This window comes from Epargyreus clarus, unplaced genomic scaffold (assembly GCF_041222505.1).
Source record: "Epargyreus clarus isolate Ecla_fem2 unplaced genomic scaffold, WU_Ecla_fem_2.2 ptg000014l, whole genome shotgun sequence".
Taxonomy (NCBI): Eukaryota; Metazoa; Arthropoda; class Insecta; order Lepidoptera; family Hesperiidae; genus Epargyreus; species Epargyreus clarus.
The window spans coordinates 4,558,556-4,578,598 of NW_027332222.1; the positions used below are offsets into that span (position 1 = coordinate 4,558,556).

The 20,043-nt window shown below is 35.2% G+C and overlaps 1 protein-coding gene across 1 annotated transcript; it reads right to left on the reverse strand.

Moving 5' to 3' along the window:
* Positions 1–7,730: 7,730 nt before the first annotated feature.
* On the reverse strand, positions 7,731–19,516 carry LOC140747235 (protein takeout). Its single transcript, XM_073079539.1, has 6 exons — positions 19,356–19,516; positions 12,247–12,389; positions 10,445–10,542; positions 9,849–9,982; positions 9,341–9,490; positions 7,731–8,700 (listed from the first exon to the last, which is right to left on the reverse strand). The coding sequence occupies exons 1-6, from the start codon at positions 19,426–19,428 to the stop codon at positions 8,546–8,548; spliced, it is 753 nt and encodes a 250-aa protein (XP_072935640.1). The 5' UTR covers positions 19,429–19,516; the 3' UTR covers positions 7,731–8,545.
* Between the last annotated feature and the right edge of the window lie 527 nt (positions 19,517–20,043).

Consider the following 20,043-nt stretch of genomic DNA (forward strand, 5'->3'; position numbering starts at 1 on the left):
CATAATACCAATTTAATACACAGTATTTTTATTTGCGAAAGATCTTCTCACGTCATGAAGGTCATGATTTTTACGCCTTTTCGTTGCTATACCACATTTCAAGGACACTCTCCTATTTATTTTAAAAGTTATGTGGATTCGTTTAAATTGTACGAGTGACCTTCTTAAATGGGTAAAACCTTGGGGTATGCTCTTCTGTGTTATAATTTTAAGTGTGTCACGAAAGCCACTTACTCCAAGGGTTCTAATAAGCCCCCGAGATACTATCATATTTGTGTACAGGAAATAAAACTTCAACCCAATCTGGGGTTGATTAAAAATGTCCATAATAGTGGACTTCTTCACATGGACCAATTCCTCCTTCCTATAATATAGAAGTAGCAAATAAAAGTCCACCTGATGGTAAATGGCCAATACTGTCACATAAATTCTCTTTACAACCACGGGATAAAATCCTAAATAAAGTCTTATGGATGAAGGATACAATGAGGATTACGTTGAATACTTCTTTAGTATCTCCCCACACTTTGACTTACTTCGCAAAAGTACATATCAATAGTGCAGTACAAAAGTATATATACTTAACCATGGTTCAATATGCAGTTATATGGTATCGGGTCGCATTCGATCGCACAGCTCGCCTGCAATGGAACTGCACTTAAGAGCAACTGGTTGCGCACTCCACTAGCTGCGGTGGCGAAATTTTTAGTTTGTATGTCAAGCCAGTATATATCTGCGTATCTGATATTGAGCTGTATCTATATGTTTTCGCAAATCATTGGTACATTTGTACGGTTGATGCAATAAACTTGATATAATATTGTAAGGTGGAAGAATTCTTTGTGATTCAGATGCGGGGACTACCGCCACATTTAACAGTTTGTAGTGAAGCACTGTTTAAAAGTTTTTAAAGGGTTGTGTCACGTGCTTGCTTACAAGAGGCATGCCGCATACATGTTTAGTCCTTAAGTATGGAAACCCCTTTTTCTTGTTGACAAAGGAAAACCTTAAAAAACCCATTAAGTGACATCGGGGTATGTGAGATTCTTACCCACTAAAAGCCCCCCGATAGCCATCTCCGCTACGTGTAGGACTTCGGATCTCCAACGGAACACAACCGCAATCCTCGACTCAGGTGAGCGTTTACGCTCACCACACCTTCTAGTGTTTATCACATTATGAGGCTACACGTACCGTCGTTCTACCCAGGGTCGGTGGTTTGGGGATTTGAGCTCCTACTTTTGCCACCTGCAACCCAGGAAACCCGGTAACACTGTCGTAAGAGGCGATTAAAATGATAATCGCCTCTTACGACAAACGGAGAGTAGCTCAATTCTGGTCCCGAAACTACAACAATATTTTCTCATAATATTTTACTTACTAGAATAATATAATTTTCTATAATGTAGGTTCGATATAAAATAAACAGAGAAAACTGAAATTTAAACCATTAGGTAATTAGCATATTTAATAACACAAAAATAGGGTGCGACTCCGGAAGCACCACACATCTATTTCTGCTTGATAACAGCAGTGTTATGCGCTGCTGAGTTCCTGCTGATTTGAAGGGTGCGGTAAGGGAGACGCAAGACATATTTATGCGAAGCGTTCCAAATTATTCCTCAGGAGTAGCAACGCATCTTGCCAACCTCAGATCGGTATCTAATCTTACCAGGGATTCATCACAAATATCCATGGGCGGTAGCCTTATACTTACTAGGAGAACTACATGCTTGTTTGTTAGATCAATATTATAAAAAGGCCTACATATTAAATATGCAGCTATATTTAATAACTTACGCAAATATCATCCTCATTAGATCTTATCCAGCGTCGCAATCCCGGGCGTGTCGAGTGGCTGATCGCCTTGACCACGGTTGCCACATCGCCGTTCGCTCGTAGGAAACGGAATTAATGCCATATACCACATTCGTGTCATATAACGTATAACACAGCTCGGTTACCGCCAGTGTAGAGTATTTTGAACAACAGATTGTAAAAACCTAAGGTCAATGTTGATCTTGAAAATCTTCAACTATCCATCAATAGAACAGGAATGAACAGCCATCTTCAAAAAACTTGTCCGAGAGCATCTGAGCACCTCATCTGATAAATATAGCTACTTTTTTTTCTCTTATCACTTATATGTATATTTATTTATTATATTTTAAACATATTTATGTATGTATGTATGTTTTATGTATAAAATATGTATATAATTTATTTATCCTTAATGTATTATATTGTTTGTTTATTTAACACCTCCATTCACTAAGGGTTGACTGGTAGAGAATGCCATTAAGTCTGCCCTGTTGTAATATAACTTTGTTACTTTTACAATAAATATATAAATAAATGAAATGTGCCAAATGTGGAATAAACGTCCTACTCGGTTATTCTCGGAGCACTATGACATGGGGCCAAAAAATGCGCAAGAAGCTCTCCTCCAAAGTCAGCGATGCATTGGCGATTCCTGTAGCATTACCATGAGTTGGCATAGAAACGCCACTATAGAAATTGTAAATAGAAAACTATTGTCATTTTGCTAGTGAATAACATAACTACTATCGTTACGGTATTTCTTGACAACGTCTGTCAAATTAATGACTCATGGGACCGAATTTGTATGGCAATAGATCATAATGACATTCGCTAGCGATTTGATTTCGATAGGTTTTTTACGTATCGAGTTACGTCACTACGGATTTTAGTTCTACGAGTAACCACCAGAGGTGCTGTACAATTTTTCATACATTTATTTTACGCAGTCGCTAGCGAGTAATACTTTTGTAAACTCATGGTAGTGCTACTGTATGTAGGATGTAGCGGCGACGATGAAGCAAATGACCATAGGCGACGGTGATTACTTTTCATCAAGTAGCGCGTCTACTTCGTCTTTTAGGTATAACTTTAAAAAGTATATTTAAAAACGTCCTACGTCCAAAGGTTGATTAGATCGCGCTCTGAGGTATTTGATTGTGTTCCGTTAGAGATCCCGAAGTCCTCCACGTAACGCTGAGGATGGCCTGGAAGGGCTTTAATGGTGTTAAAATACCGCATAACCCGGTGTCGCTTCCATGGTATCGGATATTTTTTGAAGGTTATCTATTTCCTATTGATTACAGATGTCCATTGGAGGCACTGGCCTACGAGATCAATTGCTGATTCGTTTGCTCTTTTGATTTCATAAAAAAACACACTGTAGAGCATTTGTCTACTATTATATTTAAGATATGGCGTGTCAAGGTTGGAGAAAGCTAACCTTGAGTTCTTATTACTATTATTATTAACGCCTAGAATTACGTAATTTATTAAGCAATACTTAATTAAATATTGACCTTTGAAAATAAAACTCCCGTCGTGGGTTCAACGTTTACTTTTTGCATTATGGCAATAGTAGTTGATTTCGTACTGATTTAATTGAAGGTAGATGGAACCCTTTATGGTTTTACTCCGAAGGCATCACCGCCACACCTTTTTCTGCTAACCTGGAGTTGATTATAGATATCAAAGGGCAAAGTGGCCACTTATCATCAGATGGACTGTATTTATGTATGCTACGTCAATATTCAAAAGAAAGATTCCAATGGGTTGTGAAATTTGCTCTTTAACGTTTAGAAAAAAGTTTTTCTTTATACCTGTATTTATATCGGAGTATATAGAACATTTTTAATATGCTACCAAATTACCTACATAAACAAAATTATCTACGTAAAATACCTTCATAAAACATTTTATATTTTATCGCCAATTAATAATGAAATATGTCGGTAATATTTCGTATAAAGTTAAACCCTGGTTAGGTTCTAACCACACGCGATACCATATTTATAACCATTTTCGGCAGACATTGTGTAATTACTGACCTGTTACATTATGCTTGTAATCGACACCGTTTACGTGTGCTGTAATGTAGTAAACATTTTAAGATTTCATCCGAGATCACGTGCGAATTCACGTGTTGTTTTAATTGAACGAGATTCTTTTGCTAGGAACCTTGGGGTGTAGGGTAGCGTAACTTTACTTCACATGTACTACATAGCATTTTTTTAAATAATATTAGCGCAGCAGATGGTAAGTGGCTTCTGCCGCCCATGGAGCTCTGTAATCAACCCCAGATAAGATTAAAGTCCTACTCGACTTCGATCACAGATGTGCTGACCAATGAAGTCTAACCTAGAATGGAATGATCGAACCCCGAACCCACGACATGTCATGTCACAACATCAATTTGAATACGCTCATAAGTTAGAAAAATCAGATGTGCATGGAGTTCGAACCCTGGACTCCGAGTTTCAACCGCTAGGCTATAACTGCTCTTTGTCCCTGTAGTCCCGGAACTAGAATAGGGCTACGGTATTCCCTGCCCGTCGTAAGAGGCGACTAAAAGGGTGCTTCCGAAGTTGCGGACGCCAAGATTGGAGGCTCGAGCCGTCCAGCGGGTAGCCCCGGGAGCGTCGCTCCCTGTGTGTCGCGTACAGTCGTAAACACTTGGTGTGCGAGGGGAGCGTAAACTGATCCCCCCAGGGCAGAGTCCGATAGCGGCATCGCATTAGAAAGACTCCGGTTGTGTCCCGTTGGAGATCCCGGAGTTCTCCACCAAACGCCGAGGATGGCCACCTAGGGGTTTTTAGTGCCGTAAAAGTCCCACATAATCCGGCGTCGCGTCGGGTACGTTTTGAAGGTTTCCCCCTCGTCAACAAAAAAGAGGCTATAACTGCTCTTGCGTATACATTTGTCAGAAATTCTACACCTATATAGACATGTAGGTTTAATTACAGGCCACCAGTTGCTACATTCGCACCGACAATGGTTACGAACTATCCGCTCTTGACGGCCAGTAGGATGCTTGTACAGGAACCAATCATCCGCTATTAAATGGTTAGATATCGTAGAACCTAACGCCAAGGTTTCCGAGCGATCGAGTATTGAACTTTGTAGTGAAAGACAGGTACGCGCATAACCTAAAAAGATTTGGAGATAGGGCTTGGATTTGGCAATACTTGGTCTACGCCAAGGGACCCTCGTAGACCGTGTGTAGGTCCCCTTGTTGTTTATGGATTGAATGACTTTTTGTAGGGGGGTGACAATCTTCAAAAGGTACCATGTTGCCTTAGAAGACGATGTGTCTAGATTTGCTTGAACGAGATCCACCATCGTAGACTCCCATTATTTCACCGACACCCTATTTTTCGCTCACAAAAATTCCATTGTATATCATCGTCGATTACTTAGGATCTATTTACTGGTCTAAATCTGCCCCCAGTGGTATGAACGTCCCACACAAATTCACATGAGTTAGTATGTAGAACTATGAACAGACACTAAAACAGTGTTGCCTGAAAGCGCATATAAGCATAAAAATTCGTAAGTGCTTTATTTTTGCAGGCGCAATTTTATTACACAAAAAAATTAACAAAAAAATACAACCGACTTCTATGTCACTACAAAGTAAAAAGTAATTCAAATAAATGTTGATTTAGTACATATTTCTGAAGTCGGCGCTCAATATATTTCGTTGGATAACGATGTAAACAGCGTGTCTAATACGAGTGCTGACTTCAGAAATACACATATCCAAATAGCATTTTTTACAGGTCAATGCCACAACTAAGATTATATTTGTACCTACGTGTTTGGCTGTAGTTTTGTTTATTACATAAAAATATTAAGCAATTGTTTGTTGGTTTGTTGGCTATGTTCTCAACGCAGTCTTTCTCAAAGTTGTGAATGCTCGAGGCCGACATTGGGGTGGTAAAGGACACAGCAAAAAATCGCTGATAGTGAAACCCTTTAGAAAACGATAACTGATTTGTGTTTATCTAATATTTAATTATACAAAATTTCATTTTAAATCGTTGTTCGTTCGTTCAATTAGCTTGTTTTAAATTAACGTTAATTTTTAGGGGACATTATAGATAATTCACTTTCAATGTGGGCAATGGAAACCTAAGTTTGAGAAACATTTTAGGATGTTTCTATGATATAGTGACTGTGCATTTATGTCATTTTCTAAACAGAGGCGATCGGAACGGCTCGGGTGCTTGCGTCACGGAACACAGCAATTTATTTAAAACAGCGATTAAATTAACGTTAATTGTATCACACTTGCATTATCTTTGCTCAAATAGATCCTTACTAATATTATAAATCGGAAAGTAACTCTGTCTGTCTGTCTGTCTGTATGGTTGTCTCTTTTTCACGCCTAAACCACTGAACCAATTTTAATTAAAGGATAAATAATTATATTTATCCTTTTGATCTAAAAATTCTTCTCCAGTTATACAGTACAATGAATCGATGATAATATAGATTCCAGTAGAGCGAATAATGGGACTAAGGTCGAGGTGAACAAGTCCTTATAACATTAAACTACAAAGAAACATTTTTATTAATAAATCCTTACTAATATTATAAATCCGAAAGTAACTCTGTCTGTCTGTCTGTCTGTCTGTCTGGTTGTCTCTTCTTCACGCCCAAACCACTGAACCGATTTAAATTAAATTTTGTACAAAGATAGTCTGAGACCCGAGAAAGGACATAGGATAGTTTTTATCCCGGAAATCCCACGGGAACTAGGGATGGGAATCTAAGATCGATTAATTGGAGAATCGATATTTTGGACCCAAAACATCGATTATTTTAATCGATATTAGTAAGGATTGAATCGTAAACTATGCATTTTATCAAGAGATTATACGAATTTTCAGTTTTATGTATGTTAGTATGTTATAATATTTTCCTTTAAACGCGGCCGAAGCCGCGGGCAAAAACTAGTTTGTAATAAAACAAAATTGGAACTATATTCGTTTCAACGTTTGTTTGTCATTCAATTTTAAGGGTCGCCAATACACGGGAAAATATGTTTTTCAATAGGAAAAACAATTGGCTAGTTTTGATTTTTACGCGCGTGTGACTATTGACTAATATAATTATAAAAAAAATTCTACAAAGCCTTCACTTTTTAACTTCACTACTTTCACTTTTTAAGCTCAAAAAAGTAATTAATGTAAGTTTTCCCAACTTTCCCAAAACACGAAAAACCAATACATACCTTCTATGGAATATTCTATGAAAACAAATAAATATATAGTGATATTAATCATATTTTTAATAATTAAACTTCCATTTTATTCATTATGTCGAAATCTATCGTTAAGGTAGGTTTAAAAAGGTAGAAAGAAATAATTGAAGAACTTAATGAGCAAGTAGATATAGACCTTATATTCGTTTCCTAGCAAATACCACAAAACATACCTTAATATGTCTTTCTTCAAAGGCGTTTCATCGTATACAACTTACATTAACTTTATAGCAATGTTTACATGATATGTTAAGAATATTAATTGTAAAGGCGTTTTAATATAAAATTAACTAAATTATGATGATCTATATATAGTTAACATCATAATTATAATAAACTGGTAGTACCCGCGGCTTCGCCGGTGTTTTAAGAATAATAACATAACATGCCTACATTTAACTAAAAAATTGTACCTTCATTGAAATGACAGTGGCGCCATCTGTGGAAAGTTGGTCGTACCAACGTAGAAACCTTCGTGGATTCATGCACAACTTTCCTAAAGATCACATGATCATTGCATAGTTTACGATAATACAAAGGACATATAGACAAACATTCATTTCAATACATATAGAAATAGATAGAATATACGAGTATTATATTATTCATCAACAGGACAAAAGGTTTATTAAATCAAATAAACGTATATTTTTTCAAATTTTATTGAAAACTTTGGCATGTAACAATCATCCTTATTTTACAATACAAAACTTAACACTAACTTCACCCAACTATTTAAAACTTTAAAGTTGTAAACAAATAGATAAACTTCATACTTATTTTATTTTGTCTATATAAAGGACTTTGTACCCATACAAACATAATAATAATATAATATAACTTAAGACTGCCAAATTAATTCTTAATATCTTTCAGAATTTTATTAGACAGAGACAGAAATGCACTTTTATACTTTATTATACAAAAATAAAAAGTGCAAAAGTGTTTGTAACAAACATTTCTTGTCTGTATTCTTTGAAAAATATAGCTCACAAAAACTAACAACTCTAAATAATTGAGTTGTTAAATTTCATGAACTTATTTTACCAAAGAAATTGAATATTTTGACAATATCACTACACACTTACGCCTCAATTTCAGAAGATAGTTAAGACCAAATCAAAGTTTTTTGACTATGAAAAGGTAGGTCAAAAATATATTGAGTATCTTTACGATTAAGGCACAATTAATATGTGAATCAGAACATATAAATTTAGTGAAATAAATAAATAATTTTAATTTCGACTTAAAACCTCTGTATATTTGAAATGGGGATGAAGATTTCCTCTAAACTAGAAGGAGTCTGCAATATACTTCTCCGTGCTATTTCAACATTGTAGATCACAGAATCATATCAACACAGAAATTGAGACGACAACAGCACCCATACATCTCATACATAGAATATGTTCGGGAGACACCTAAACCTTACTGTACAGATCACCCAATTCCCTCAGGAGCTCATGGTTTTGGCAACAAATCGTCCAGAGGGAGTCCCTTCACGATCTTGTTGGCGGAGTCCAGAAGGATCTTGGAGACTGTCCTCTCCAAGTAAGGCTTCATAGTCTTGAGGAACTCACCACGGTTCTCGTGGATAGCGGCATTTGTTGCTTCTCCTGTAAATACACAAGTAGATATGAACAAATCTATTATGACTGGCTTCCTTCTATGATTGTTCGTGTGGATTTTAGGTTATGACATAAATAAAGTTTATATAGCCCAGTGAAAGAAAATATTTATATTAAAACTCTTTTCGTATTCTTCTCAGAAAAGCTTTTCAATTCATACCCATATCACAGGGGTGCATAAAAAAAATGTTTGTCATTTTAATGCGTCCGCTATATTAGATTTAATGCCGAGTCAGTCAATCATGCATCGTCAATTTGTCATCCAAACCTAACATTTATACAAAATTTCAGCTCAATCGGTTTGGTTTAGTTAACTAATTTACAAATTCAGTTGCAACATTAAACCCTAACATACAAACGAACTAACAAAGCAAGATTTTTGTACTATAGGAGTGGCAGACGAGCATGCAGTTCACCTGATAAGTGGCTACTGCCGCCCATAGACATCTGTAATCAACCCCAGATAAGATTTCATTCCTACACGACGTCAACTACAGATGCACCGTTAACCCTAAATAGAATGAAAACTTGTAATTAATGCCAACATTGGTTTGTACAAACATCCTCCCACTCCAACGTCATATACTGTCTCCGTTGTGGGTCCATGGAACAAAACTGGAAAACTCACCAAGAACCTTATCACCATTGAAGAGACCCTCGAGCCTGATCCTGTAGTCCTTGATAGCGATGTCGATGTCCATGCTGGTGAACTTCAAGTATTCCTTCCCATCGCGGGTGGTTACTTGAGACTTCAGAAGAAGGTCTGCGTCGCATTTCACTGTAAGAAGATGTGCTTTGAGTAAAAGGTTACTATCAATATTTGATTATTGTATTTCAGTTAATGAATACAGTATTTTTTGAAGACTAAAGTAGCAGACGCAAATGCATTCGTTTTGGTGGTAAGTGACTACTGCTGCCCACGGGCATCTGTAATCAACCCCAGATAGGATTCCTACCCGAGGTCAGCCATAGATGAGTTCTGAGGGCTATGTTAGAACGTTGGATGACTATGTATCCTTTACCACACCCTTAACTCTGCAGTTATTAGACAGGAATAGACGGTGCCTGCATTGTCGAATGACAAAGGGCTCTACCATATTTCGTCTGTTATTCTTCTAAATGTATGAGATCCTCACCAGCATCAGCCACGAGGTTTCCTTGTCCGTTGATGGGCAGCACCAGGATTCGTGTGTCCACCTTGTACTGGCCGTCGAAGTGCAGATGCGGGAATCGAACCTTAGCCTTGATGGTCAGCGAGTCGATGTCCAAACTGAAAACATATACCAAAAATTAAATAAGGTACTTAAGATTTAGGTTAGGTTAGGTGTTTGTAGGTTACATATGGAATAATTAATACACTATGCACTGGAACGGTTGCATACGGTTCCATGCACTATGCATTAGAACCGTATTTGTTTGTATGTCTGACTGTTGTGTGACGTTTCAAACGCTGAAGTAGTAAACCTCGTAGTCAATCCATTATAATAACCGTCAGTAAATAAATAAAAAAAAAGTTATTGCCCCTCTGCCGGTCACGATCTCCTCACAGAATGAGAAGGATCAGGCTACAGTCCACCCCGCTGACCTTATGCGACTTGTTAGACTTCACACCTTTAGAATGAACACACAAAGAGCAATCTAATACATTGTTAGGAAACCTATAGATTTCTTCAGCACAGAATATTTTCCTTCTCCATAATACGCACATAACTGAAAAAAAACGTATACTTACGAAACGCTCTTGATGGTGAAGTTGCCAGCACCGGTCACTCTCACGTTCTTCCCTGACGCCCGGAGTGGCACCAGATCCGTTCCACTGATAGCAACCAGCTGGAACAAAACACAATGTTAGAACCAGAGACTTAGAATTTTTTCAACAACAATATATTGGCCTAAACATTCGTATATTTAATTCCTGGGCAGTCTTCTGCATTACAATTTACAACTAAGGTTTATTTGTACGAAAATACCAACTAGTATTTTCATTTTATGCTTCATGGTTCGACTGTGTTGGCTGTGCGGTGTTTAGTGCAATCAGTACCCAGTACCAGTCCGCTAGGGGCGCTGTATACGTAAACAAATACAAAAACAGTCATTTTTGTATAAACGTAAAATCTCATACCAAGGGTACAGGTGCAATCTAAAAACTAACATACAAACGAAAGGCTTGCAAGTCTGTAAAACAGATACACTTATACGAGGCAATAAAAAGTGTTTTTAAGGATACTATATCTTATAGCAAGCAATGTCTTCACAGCAGACTTTAGATAGATTGCAATCCCGCTACAGATGTCCATGAGGGACAAAGACCATTTACCATACACGTCTGCTATTTTAATTTCATAAAAAACAGACACTTAACTGAGCTTAAATCAATTACATTATTGGCACAAAATCTACGGAAAAGCAATAATATTTATTATTCATAAATGCAATTGCCATATTGATTGAATGTAATAAACAAGTGTGACGTCACGACTAGAGTTTTGACGTCTTTTCTTACGTGTTCCGGAAAACCGGAAACGGCGGTTATAGCGACTTGCAATTTATTCCAAGGCCCACTACAGTACTTCCTTTTAGTCCTTTTAAAATCACTAATTAATGTAAGATATTTTACTAAAAAGTGTTAATTTAATTAATGTGAACATGACACATGACATTAATCAAGATTAAAAGGTTTTTAAATATAATAACTTTATTCATCGTTGCTTTTTGACTATATTTAGGAAGATATATGTTCACTTAACTTTTCAAAAAAGGAACAAAGGAACTCACTAAGAAACTTTTCAAAAAAGGAACATTCGAAACCTGTTACTGTTACTTTGTAAACTCTATTTTGACTTATTATTGAAACCGAAGAACAGTAAATCCTCTATCAATCCCAAAGACCATTTATATATTAACTAGTGGCAGCCATGTTTAAAAATGTTTGTTTTAGTCTATGTGCCTTAAAACCAACACAGCAACTCTATCCACTACCATTACTAGACAGATAGGAGTAGCGGTGGTGCCGTTGCAGTCGTGCCACAAAATGTATTCCTTAACCTTCGAAGATGGTAGCCCTATGTCGTTGGATTCCGTTCTTCTTGACAGCAGTGTTTAGCGCTGCTATGCTCTATTTTAAGGCTGTTGCAAGAGAGACGTTGTCAAAGGCATTCCAACTTAGTACTCAGGGATAGAAATGTGTATACAGCCGAATTAAAGCCGTAATCTTTCACAAAGGATTACAAATCCAAATATATATCGGTATCAGTACCCTTACTGTGAGTTTTTACGTTTTGACAAATATGACTGTTTTGGTATTTATCCAATCAGTATATATCCAATGGTATATATCCAATCAGCGCCCCTAGCGGATTGTGTCAGAATTTGGAAATTGTATGGACAAATACGTAAACAAATACCAAAACAGTCATAATTGTCAAAACGTAAAAACTCATGGTAAGGGTACAGTAGCGACTTACCATAAAGTAGTCTACATGTTTGCTTACTACTCCGACTACATCTAAAGAAAAATGTTTTTTCATGTATTACCTCTGGGATGAAGAAAGGTTCGATGCTAGGCACGTTGAGCTCGGGGATGCCCTCCACCAGCTGTGGCCTTAGGCTGTTGATGGAATTGCGCACACATGCGTCAATCGTGCTCTGTTCCCTCTTGCATACTTTTATGTATGAGGCTGTGAATCAACAAATATACTACAGTTAATTAGGTAGTAAGGATAAAAATGTAACAAGTAAAAGGAAAAGGAATATTTGGATGCACATGTTGACTTTTAATTAGAATTACAACAACAACAATGTAAGTTTTGTTGTTATAGTAATCATATTGTTTTTTCGCGTAACTACATTTCACTGTATCGCTGTAATTTCAAAAACAATTAATTTTTACTTCTTTAGCGTATTTAAATCTATCACCGAAGGAAATCAACTGGCTTTGCGTTCGATTTGTCATTTGTCGTTTATTCCTGCAGATAAAGGTACACAAGCGAAATTCTTATGGTAACGCCTTTGTGGCAGATCTCAGGCAAAACAGCATTCCTATTTTGGATTCATTATAATTGTCAATGGGTGGTCCATGATTTATAAGGTTCAATAGGCATATCACACGCATGTCATGACGCATCAAATAACCTTGAAATAGTGGACGGATTCTTAGAAACGTCAACTCGTTACGATATATTTTATAACATACCATTATCAACATTATTCTCAACAATCATGATTAATTTATAACCGTTTACCATATAATCGTAATACGTCCATAATCAACGTAGAAACGCAACTCATACCTCATACTCAGACCTCACATAAGAATTCTATAGTTTGTGAAGACAGTTCATACTAAAGATTGCTAAAATTCGATTTTCATCAAGCAAAACATCGGATAGATTTATTATTAATAATAGGAGTTAATCAAAGATATTATTCCTGTAAACTTAACACAAAATAACATAAATAACAAATGAAAATGATTTATCTTTAAGAATGGGTCCCTCCCTAAAAGTTTTTCTAAACAAAAGTTCCTTGTTTGTATAATTATATTTATTTTTAATAATTATATATTTTTTACTTTATCAATTAAAATAAATAAATCATGTTACGCCAATTATGTACTCAAAAAGAATATCAATAATACAAATATATTTTTGACATCTTTAATAAAGAGCAATATACTCGTAATAATATTATTTATTAATAACGCTTAACGTTTTCTACACTCACAGCCCCACACTAGGATTCCCTGTGTCGTGGGTGCTATGGACACACACAGAGACAAATACACAAACACCCAGACCCAGAAACAGAAATCTAAATTCATCATTTAGAAATCTGTCTGGCCGGGGATCGAACCCGGGACCCTCTGCGTGTCAGACCGGCATGGTGACCGCTCCGCCACGCGGGTCGTCGAATTAATGTATGATACCTACTAGAAATCTGTTTTTATTTTGGCCATTGTATATGATACTGGCATGAACTACACATACGAATTGATAAATTATTTTTCTAATGTAGTCGTACGTAGGTGTCACGTATTGAATATGTTTTGATACAATGCACACGTGAACAGCATGTATTATTCTTAAACGGACTTCCCGCTTCTAAACATGTGCAAGGGTAATGCGGGGTTATTGGAATTTATTACGGAATCCTAAATATTTTTAATTAAGGAAAATACCTCACGAAAAAGTCTTTAATCTTTGAGTGAACGTTCTATCCTAATTGGTAATGTGCTTTAGAAAAAAGTAAAGTTTAAAAATAGTACATACATACAACATAGATTAGTAAAGATTACTCACTCCTAACAAGAATATGTACCCAGTTTTGAGAATTGAAATAGTTGCGTAAAAAAGTTTTGCCACGTCTCCGTGCTAAAATGTCCCTAAAATATTTGAAATAATTATATATTTATTATGTAAATTACGCAGTATTAGTTATTTATTCGTAAATTTTCTCTAAAAATGTTTTCATTTGTCAAGAATTCAAAAAAAGAACTTACTAATAAGCCGTTTGTGGCTTCATTCAATTTCAAGGCGGCGAAGTATCTTTACTAATCTATGACATACAACGGGAAAATAAAAATATAACCTTAATATTTTTAGGTAGAAACCTGAAGTAATAACGAACAAACATTCAGTTCATCTGATGGTAAGTGGCTAATGCCGTTCATTGATAAATTGTACATAATGTTATCAACCGCAATTAGAAGTAGAGTCCTGCCAGAGGCCAAATACATACAGAGTTACCATACATTGTCTGAAAACAGTTGAAAGTTGGAACCTGTCTTCTATGTCTCCTATACCACACTTTAACACCGAATACAGCCGCGCTTAACACTGTTGTTATACAGAAGACAGACATAGAGACAGTATTAGGTACAGCGGTGGTGTCTTCATGAAAGACAAAGTTACACCACTTTTACATACATAACCATTTTGAAATTTAAAAAAAAATGCATATATACATAATATTATATATATACATATATAATACGTACGATATTTACAATCAAAATATAATAATATGCTTTACAGCGTTTTGAAATTTGAAATATGCAAGTTGCAACAAAATATACTGTAACAACCTCATTTTGTTATAACCATTATATATGTAGTAATTTATTTTAATTTACATTCAATTATTTATCATTCACTCACTTTAATCATGATCAAAATGTATAATAGAAATAAGATTGGAGTTTTTGTATACGATTTTCAAATTTTTAATTCTAGACATAGATGTTGGTCTTTTTGTATTTTCAATTACGGATTTTTTCGTTGAGTGTCTAGATTATAATAGATAATTAGATTTATGTTAAGTTTTTTTGAGCCTGAAACCTTTTCGAGAGCGAAAAATCTTAATCTATAGTTTGAAACCCGAAAAGCTCATAATGTTATGTAGAGTTTATTTTAAACACTTTTGATACTATAAAAATGATGAGCAAAAGAATGAAAACTAGTAACTATTAACCTTCAGTTTTGGTTATTAAAACATACATATTAATCAACAAACACTATTACAAATAAGAAAAAAAGACACTATAGCCGCACACTCGTAGCAGTGATAGCCTAGTGGTTAAGAAACTCGGTCTCTCGAGGGGTCCGAGGTTTAAATCCCAGGCACACATCTCTGATTTTTCAAAATTATCTACGTATTAGAAATTAATTATCACTTGCTTAAACGGTGAAGGAAAACATCGTGAGGAAACCTGCATACCCAAGATTTATAAAAAAAATCTCAAAGGTATTGAAGTCTACCAATACGCACTTGGCCAGCGCGGTGGACTATGGCCTAATCCTTCTCATTATGAGAAGTGTCGTGCCGTGTACCTAGCAGTGGCACATTAATGGGTTGATGATGATAGCCACAAACTCTACATCGTTTGAAACTACATTGTGTTTTCATAACTAGATATACCAAACTATTGGAGGTTGCATCGCTTTTATCAAATACAATAGCATTAAACCCTATACTATATTTAGGTAAACCGCAGAGCATCAACAAATTACATGCCGCGTTAGTATACTTAGCCTTAAACAGTGTATAAACAATAAGTAAACATGTAATTTGCCACGAGTTTAAGTACGTGACATAGAACTGTATACAAGTCTATTAAAACATATACATTCAAAATCTTTTACTACCTAAATACGAGATGTTTACATTTTTTAAGGTTGGAGTAGAAACATGCAGTCTGATGGCTAATGCAGTATATCATCATCAACCCATTATTGTCCCACTGCTGGGCACAGGTCTCCTCTCAGAATGAGAAGGATTAGCCCATAGACCACCGCGCTGGCCAAGTGCGTATTGGTAGACTTCACATACCTTTAAGATTTTTTTTATAAATCTCTCAGGTACGCAGGTTTCCTCACGATGTTTTCCTTCACCGTTTAAGCAAGTGATAATTAATTTCTAATACGCACATAAATTTGAAAATCAGAGGTGCGTGCCTGGGATTTGAACCTCGGACCCCTCGATCGAGAGGTCGCGTTTCTTAACCACTAGGCTATCACTGCTATGCAGTATATATCAGATAGTAAGCCACTACTGCCGATGGACATCTATATAGAACAGGTAGTATACCTAAAGTTAATCGCAGATGCATTTCTATTCATGAAAACTGAGATGGTCGCCTCTATATGTAAATCATCCACCACACCTATTCATCGAAACGCAATAACTATTTCACACGATAAATAGTTGTGACGACCCATAAGCGACCACCCCGAACCGACCTACTGGTTCTTCCACCCTTAGTGTAATATTCTGTTTTTTAGTTTAGTTCTGATACAGTCCGCTAGGGGCGCTGATTGGAAATGTATGGGAAATACGTAAACAAATACAAAAATAGTCATTTTTGTAAAAACGTAAAAACTCGTTCTAAGGGTACAGGAACCGCGTACTATCTTCTTTCAAACAGACATTAGCGGAACTATTTTGTTTTTTAACGTTCGTCATAGTCATTAGGTCGAAAGTTAGAAAAACTGTCATCAACCGCGTAACAACACTACGTAATAATGTTTTTGGGCGCAACGTAAGATGGTGTCGTAAACATTCTGTGGTTATCTTTAATGAATGGATGTTTGAAAGAAATTCCGTTGCTTGAATTGAAGTTGGTATAAAGATATTTTGTGGAATAGGCTTAGTACATGACTATTCTTTTCTATATAGGTAAAGCAAGATAATGTAAGACTAAAGTCGGTAAGTAAAATGTACACATAAACTTTTCAAGTATGTTATAGAGTTTCTTTCGTCACTTCTTCATAAAAACCTTACGTGGTAGTCAATATATAGGTAAACGTCCAAAAACGATTCTGTAAAAATCTACTTTTAATTAAACATTTTTGATTTGATTTCGCAAATAAATGTATGAACTTCACTTGAATAACGCAGAAAACAATGTTAGATTTCAAAATCCTTTTGATTTTATGAAACTTGCTTTTTATACAATCAAAACGTGATATTTTGCCAGTAGTGTTCGCTTCCTGTCCGAATATATTTGAAAAACGACGTCAAAGATAATGTTTGTATTTATTTATATGGCACAAATCGATATTTCATCTTTTCTTTCTATGTTTTATTTCATCTTTTTCATTCGTCTTCATAGATTGAGTGAAAATTTTATGTAATAACTAAACTTATATATATTGTATGTTAGGTATTCTACGTTATATTAAATACTAAAGTAAATTCACCCTGTATAATTATACAAACATTTTTCTTTTTAATTTTCACCATTTCTTCTCTTTACATTAATAAATTGTAGCATTTGAGTTTAAACTAATACTGTAAATAATTATCTTTGAATAAAATGATTTACAAGATTTTTTATTCGAACGTGACATTATCACTTAACAATAAAATACTTAAAACTCGTTTTTCATATTAATCGAAATACCCAATGACCCATATACAGATTTCTTGAACTTTCGTTAAAAAAAGCTCAATATGACCTTTACATTAAATAAATAAATTAAGATACATAACAACTTAAAATAAGTGACATTTTAAATTAGCGAGTTAATTTATGGGCTATGGACACTGGACATCGAAGTTAACGTTTATATTAATGAATTAAGTAAATTTTATCAAGATCTGTATATTTATATTCACCTCATATTTTATTCATTATGTACTATGAATATGGGGATTTATGTTGACTACAAATAATCTCTGATAGCTCGTACATAGGTACATAAGTCTGATATTACAGGATAGTGGGTAAATACATAAAATTATTATTACAAGCACGCAGACCATCTATGGTAAGTGGGTACAACCAACTACCGTGCATCTATAATCAATCCCTGATAGGATTACAGTTCTAGCTGAGATCGTTCACTGATTCGTTGCTACCCCTGAAGATTAAAAACGCGTTGGATAAATATGCCTCCCTTAACACACGGTTCACGTCGTACACAGCAGTGTCTAACACTGCTGTCATTAGGCAGAAATAGGTGTGGCGGTAGTGCCTCCGGACTAGAACCACGAAAGGCTTCAACAACCTTAATGCATTAATATTCTCAATTGGGATAGATTCACAATATTTATATAGTTTCGAGGAGTAGTAAAAAGAGAACTTATTACTTTTATCCAGCGGTTCTAGGGTTTTTAGGGTTCAATAGGGATTTTGTAGTACCCTGAAATCTCAAGCAAATCGACCGTAATTATAATAGCCGTAATCAAACGCAAGGGAGAACAGAGAAATCTTGGTATTGCCTAATGTGCTCAGCTGCCAACTTAGTAATAAATAAAATTAGTCAAATAAATAAGAAAACTCGATTATAAATACGTTATGAACTTAAAAAAATATTTATTTAAAACCGTCGCAATATTGTATTTTTAGTTTATTTTAAATATCACTATGCGCGAATTACTAAGTAAGATTAGACAATAAGCATGTTGACTAATTTAATTTACGTTAGTAAAATAAGTTTGCAAATCTACAGATATGTGTTAAATAAGCAGTTGACAATTATAATAAACCCAATCATAAAATATTTAGTAATATTGAGGCTATTTTAACGTATTTCAAATGAGTTATCAATTGAGCTTTAAGCTCATAATGAACGTTACGATTCGCATATATGAAACAAAATATATTTAAAGGCGTATCATATTCGATTAGATATGATGGATATTTCTCAGATGTTAAAAAAATAATTTAAAAATTTATTACATCACTATATAATAAAATTCATTATATAAATAAATATAATACATTACATTATAATACATTTTAAGTTCCCAATTTTGTAATAAACATCCTAACCGACAAAGGAGATGCCGGTATTTTCTTTTCAAATTGAGTTAGTTCCGAAAAAAAGCTCATCCAGTTTTATTACACTTGTAAGGACCAAATTTAGCGAAGTAATAATATGAGACAAACTAAATAAAAAGCTCATTAAAAGAAGTAATATTTTCACATTCACATAAGAACCGAAGACCACCAACCACAGAAGAATTTTTGAATTTTGAATTGTTAGCCAAACCACTCGCGATACTTTAACATACTAAATGTGATATGAAATAGTTTTCATTCATCAAACGGATGGATCGCCCCTAATTCTGTCCTTAATTCTGATCTACTATATAACTTTATCTTATCTTATCTTACTATATAACTATCAGTAAAAACTTACGTAATTGTGCGAAGAGTGCGCCAGTGACACTGCACAGCAAAACGACTACCGTTAACAGTTTGTGGGAAAACATTTTGCTTTTGCTTGTACTGCGGCCAGTCAACAAATCACTTAACTGTCTTTGTCAACGCTCCGAGCACCACTATGTCGGACAAGCGGACCAATACTATTATATACCTCCGCATAAGAAGCACCAATTACACGAAGATCAAGGTAACATTAAGCGAATGTGGCGTAAAAAGTTCGAAAATCGCTTCGTTGTGTATACCGTGACCATGCGTCGTGTTTGCATGGGACTGTTTCAGTTGGTCCCCAAGAAAATCCTCGGGACGCAAAATTGTCCTATTTTAGTGACAGTTAATGTGAATATTTAAAAAGTTGCTGAAAATTCTTAAATTAAATCATCTCACCACCAGCTGCCCACCAAGTTAATAACAAGTTCAAAATTGACACTTTTTCTATGCAAAAATAGTCAAGTTTAGTACTTTGGTAGGCACCTTGGTCGGTACTTTGGTTGGTAGTGGTTTGGTTGATTGGTGGTTGGTTGGTCACTAATATAGGTACCCTAGTTTGATATTTTTACTTTTCGCCAAAATAATTAAAATTCATTCTAATGTCCCGTTTAGAGTTCAAAAACCAATGGTCACAACACAAAGCTTTGATTGATTATATTAAGCAGGAACTGCAT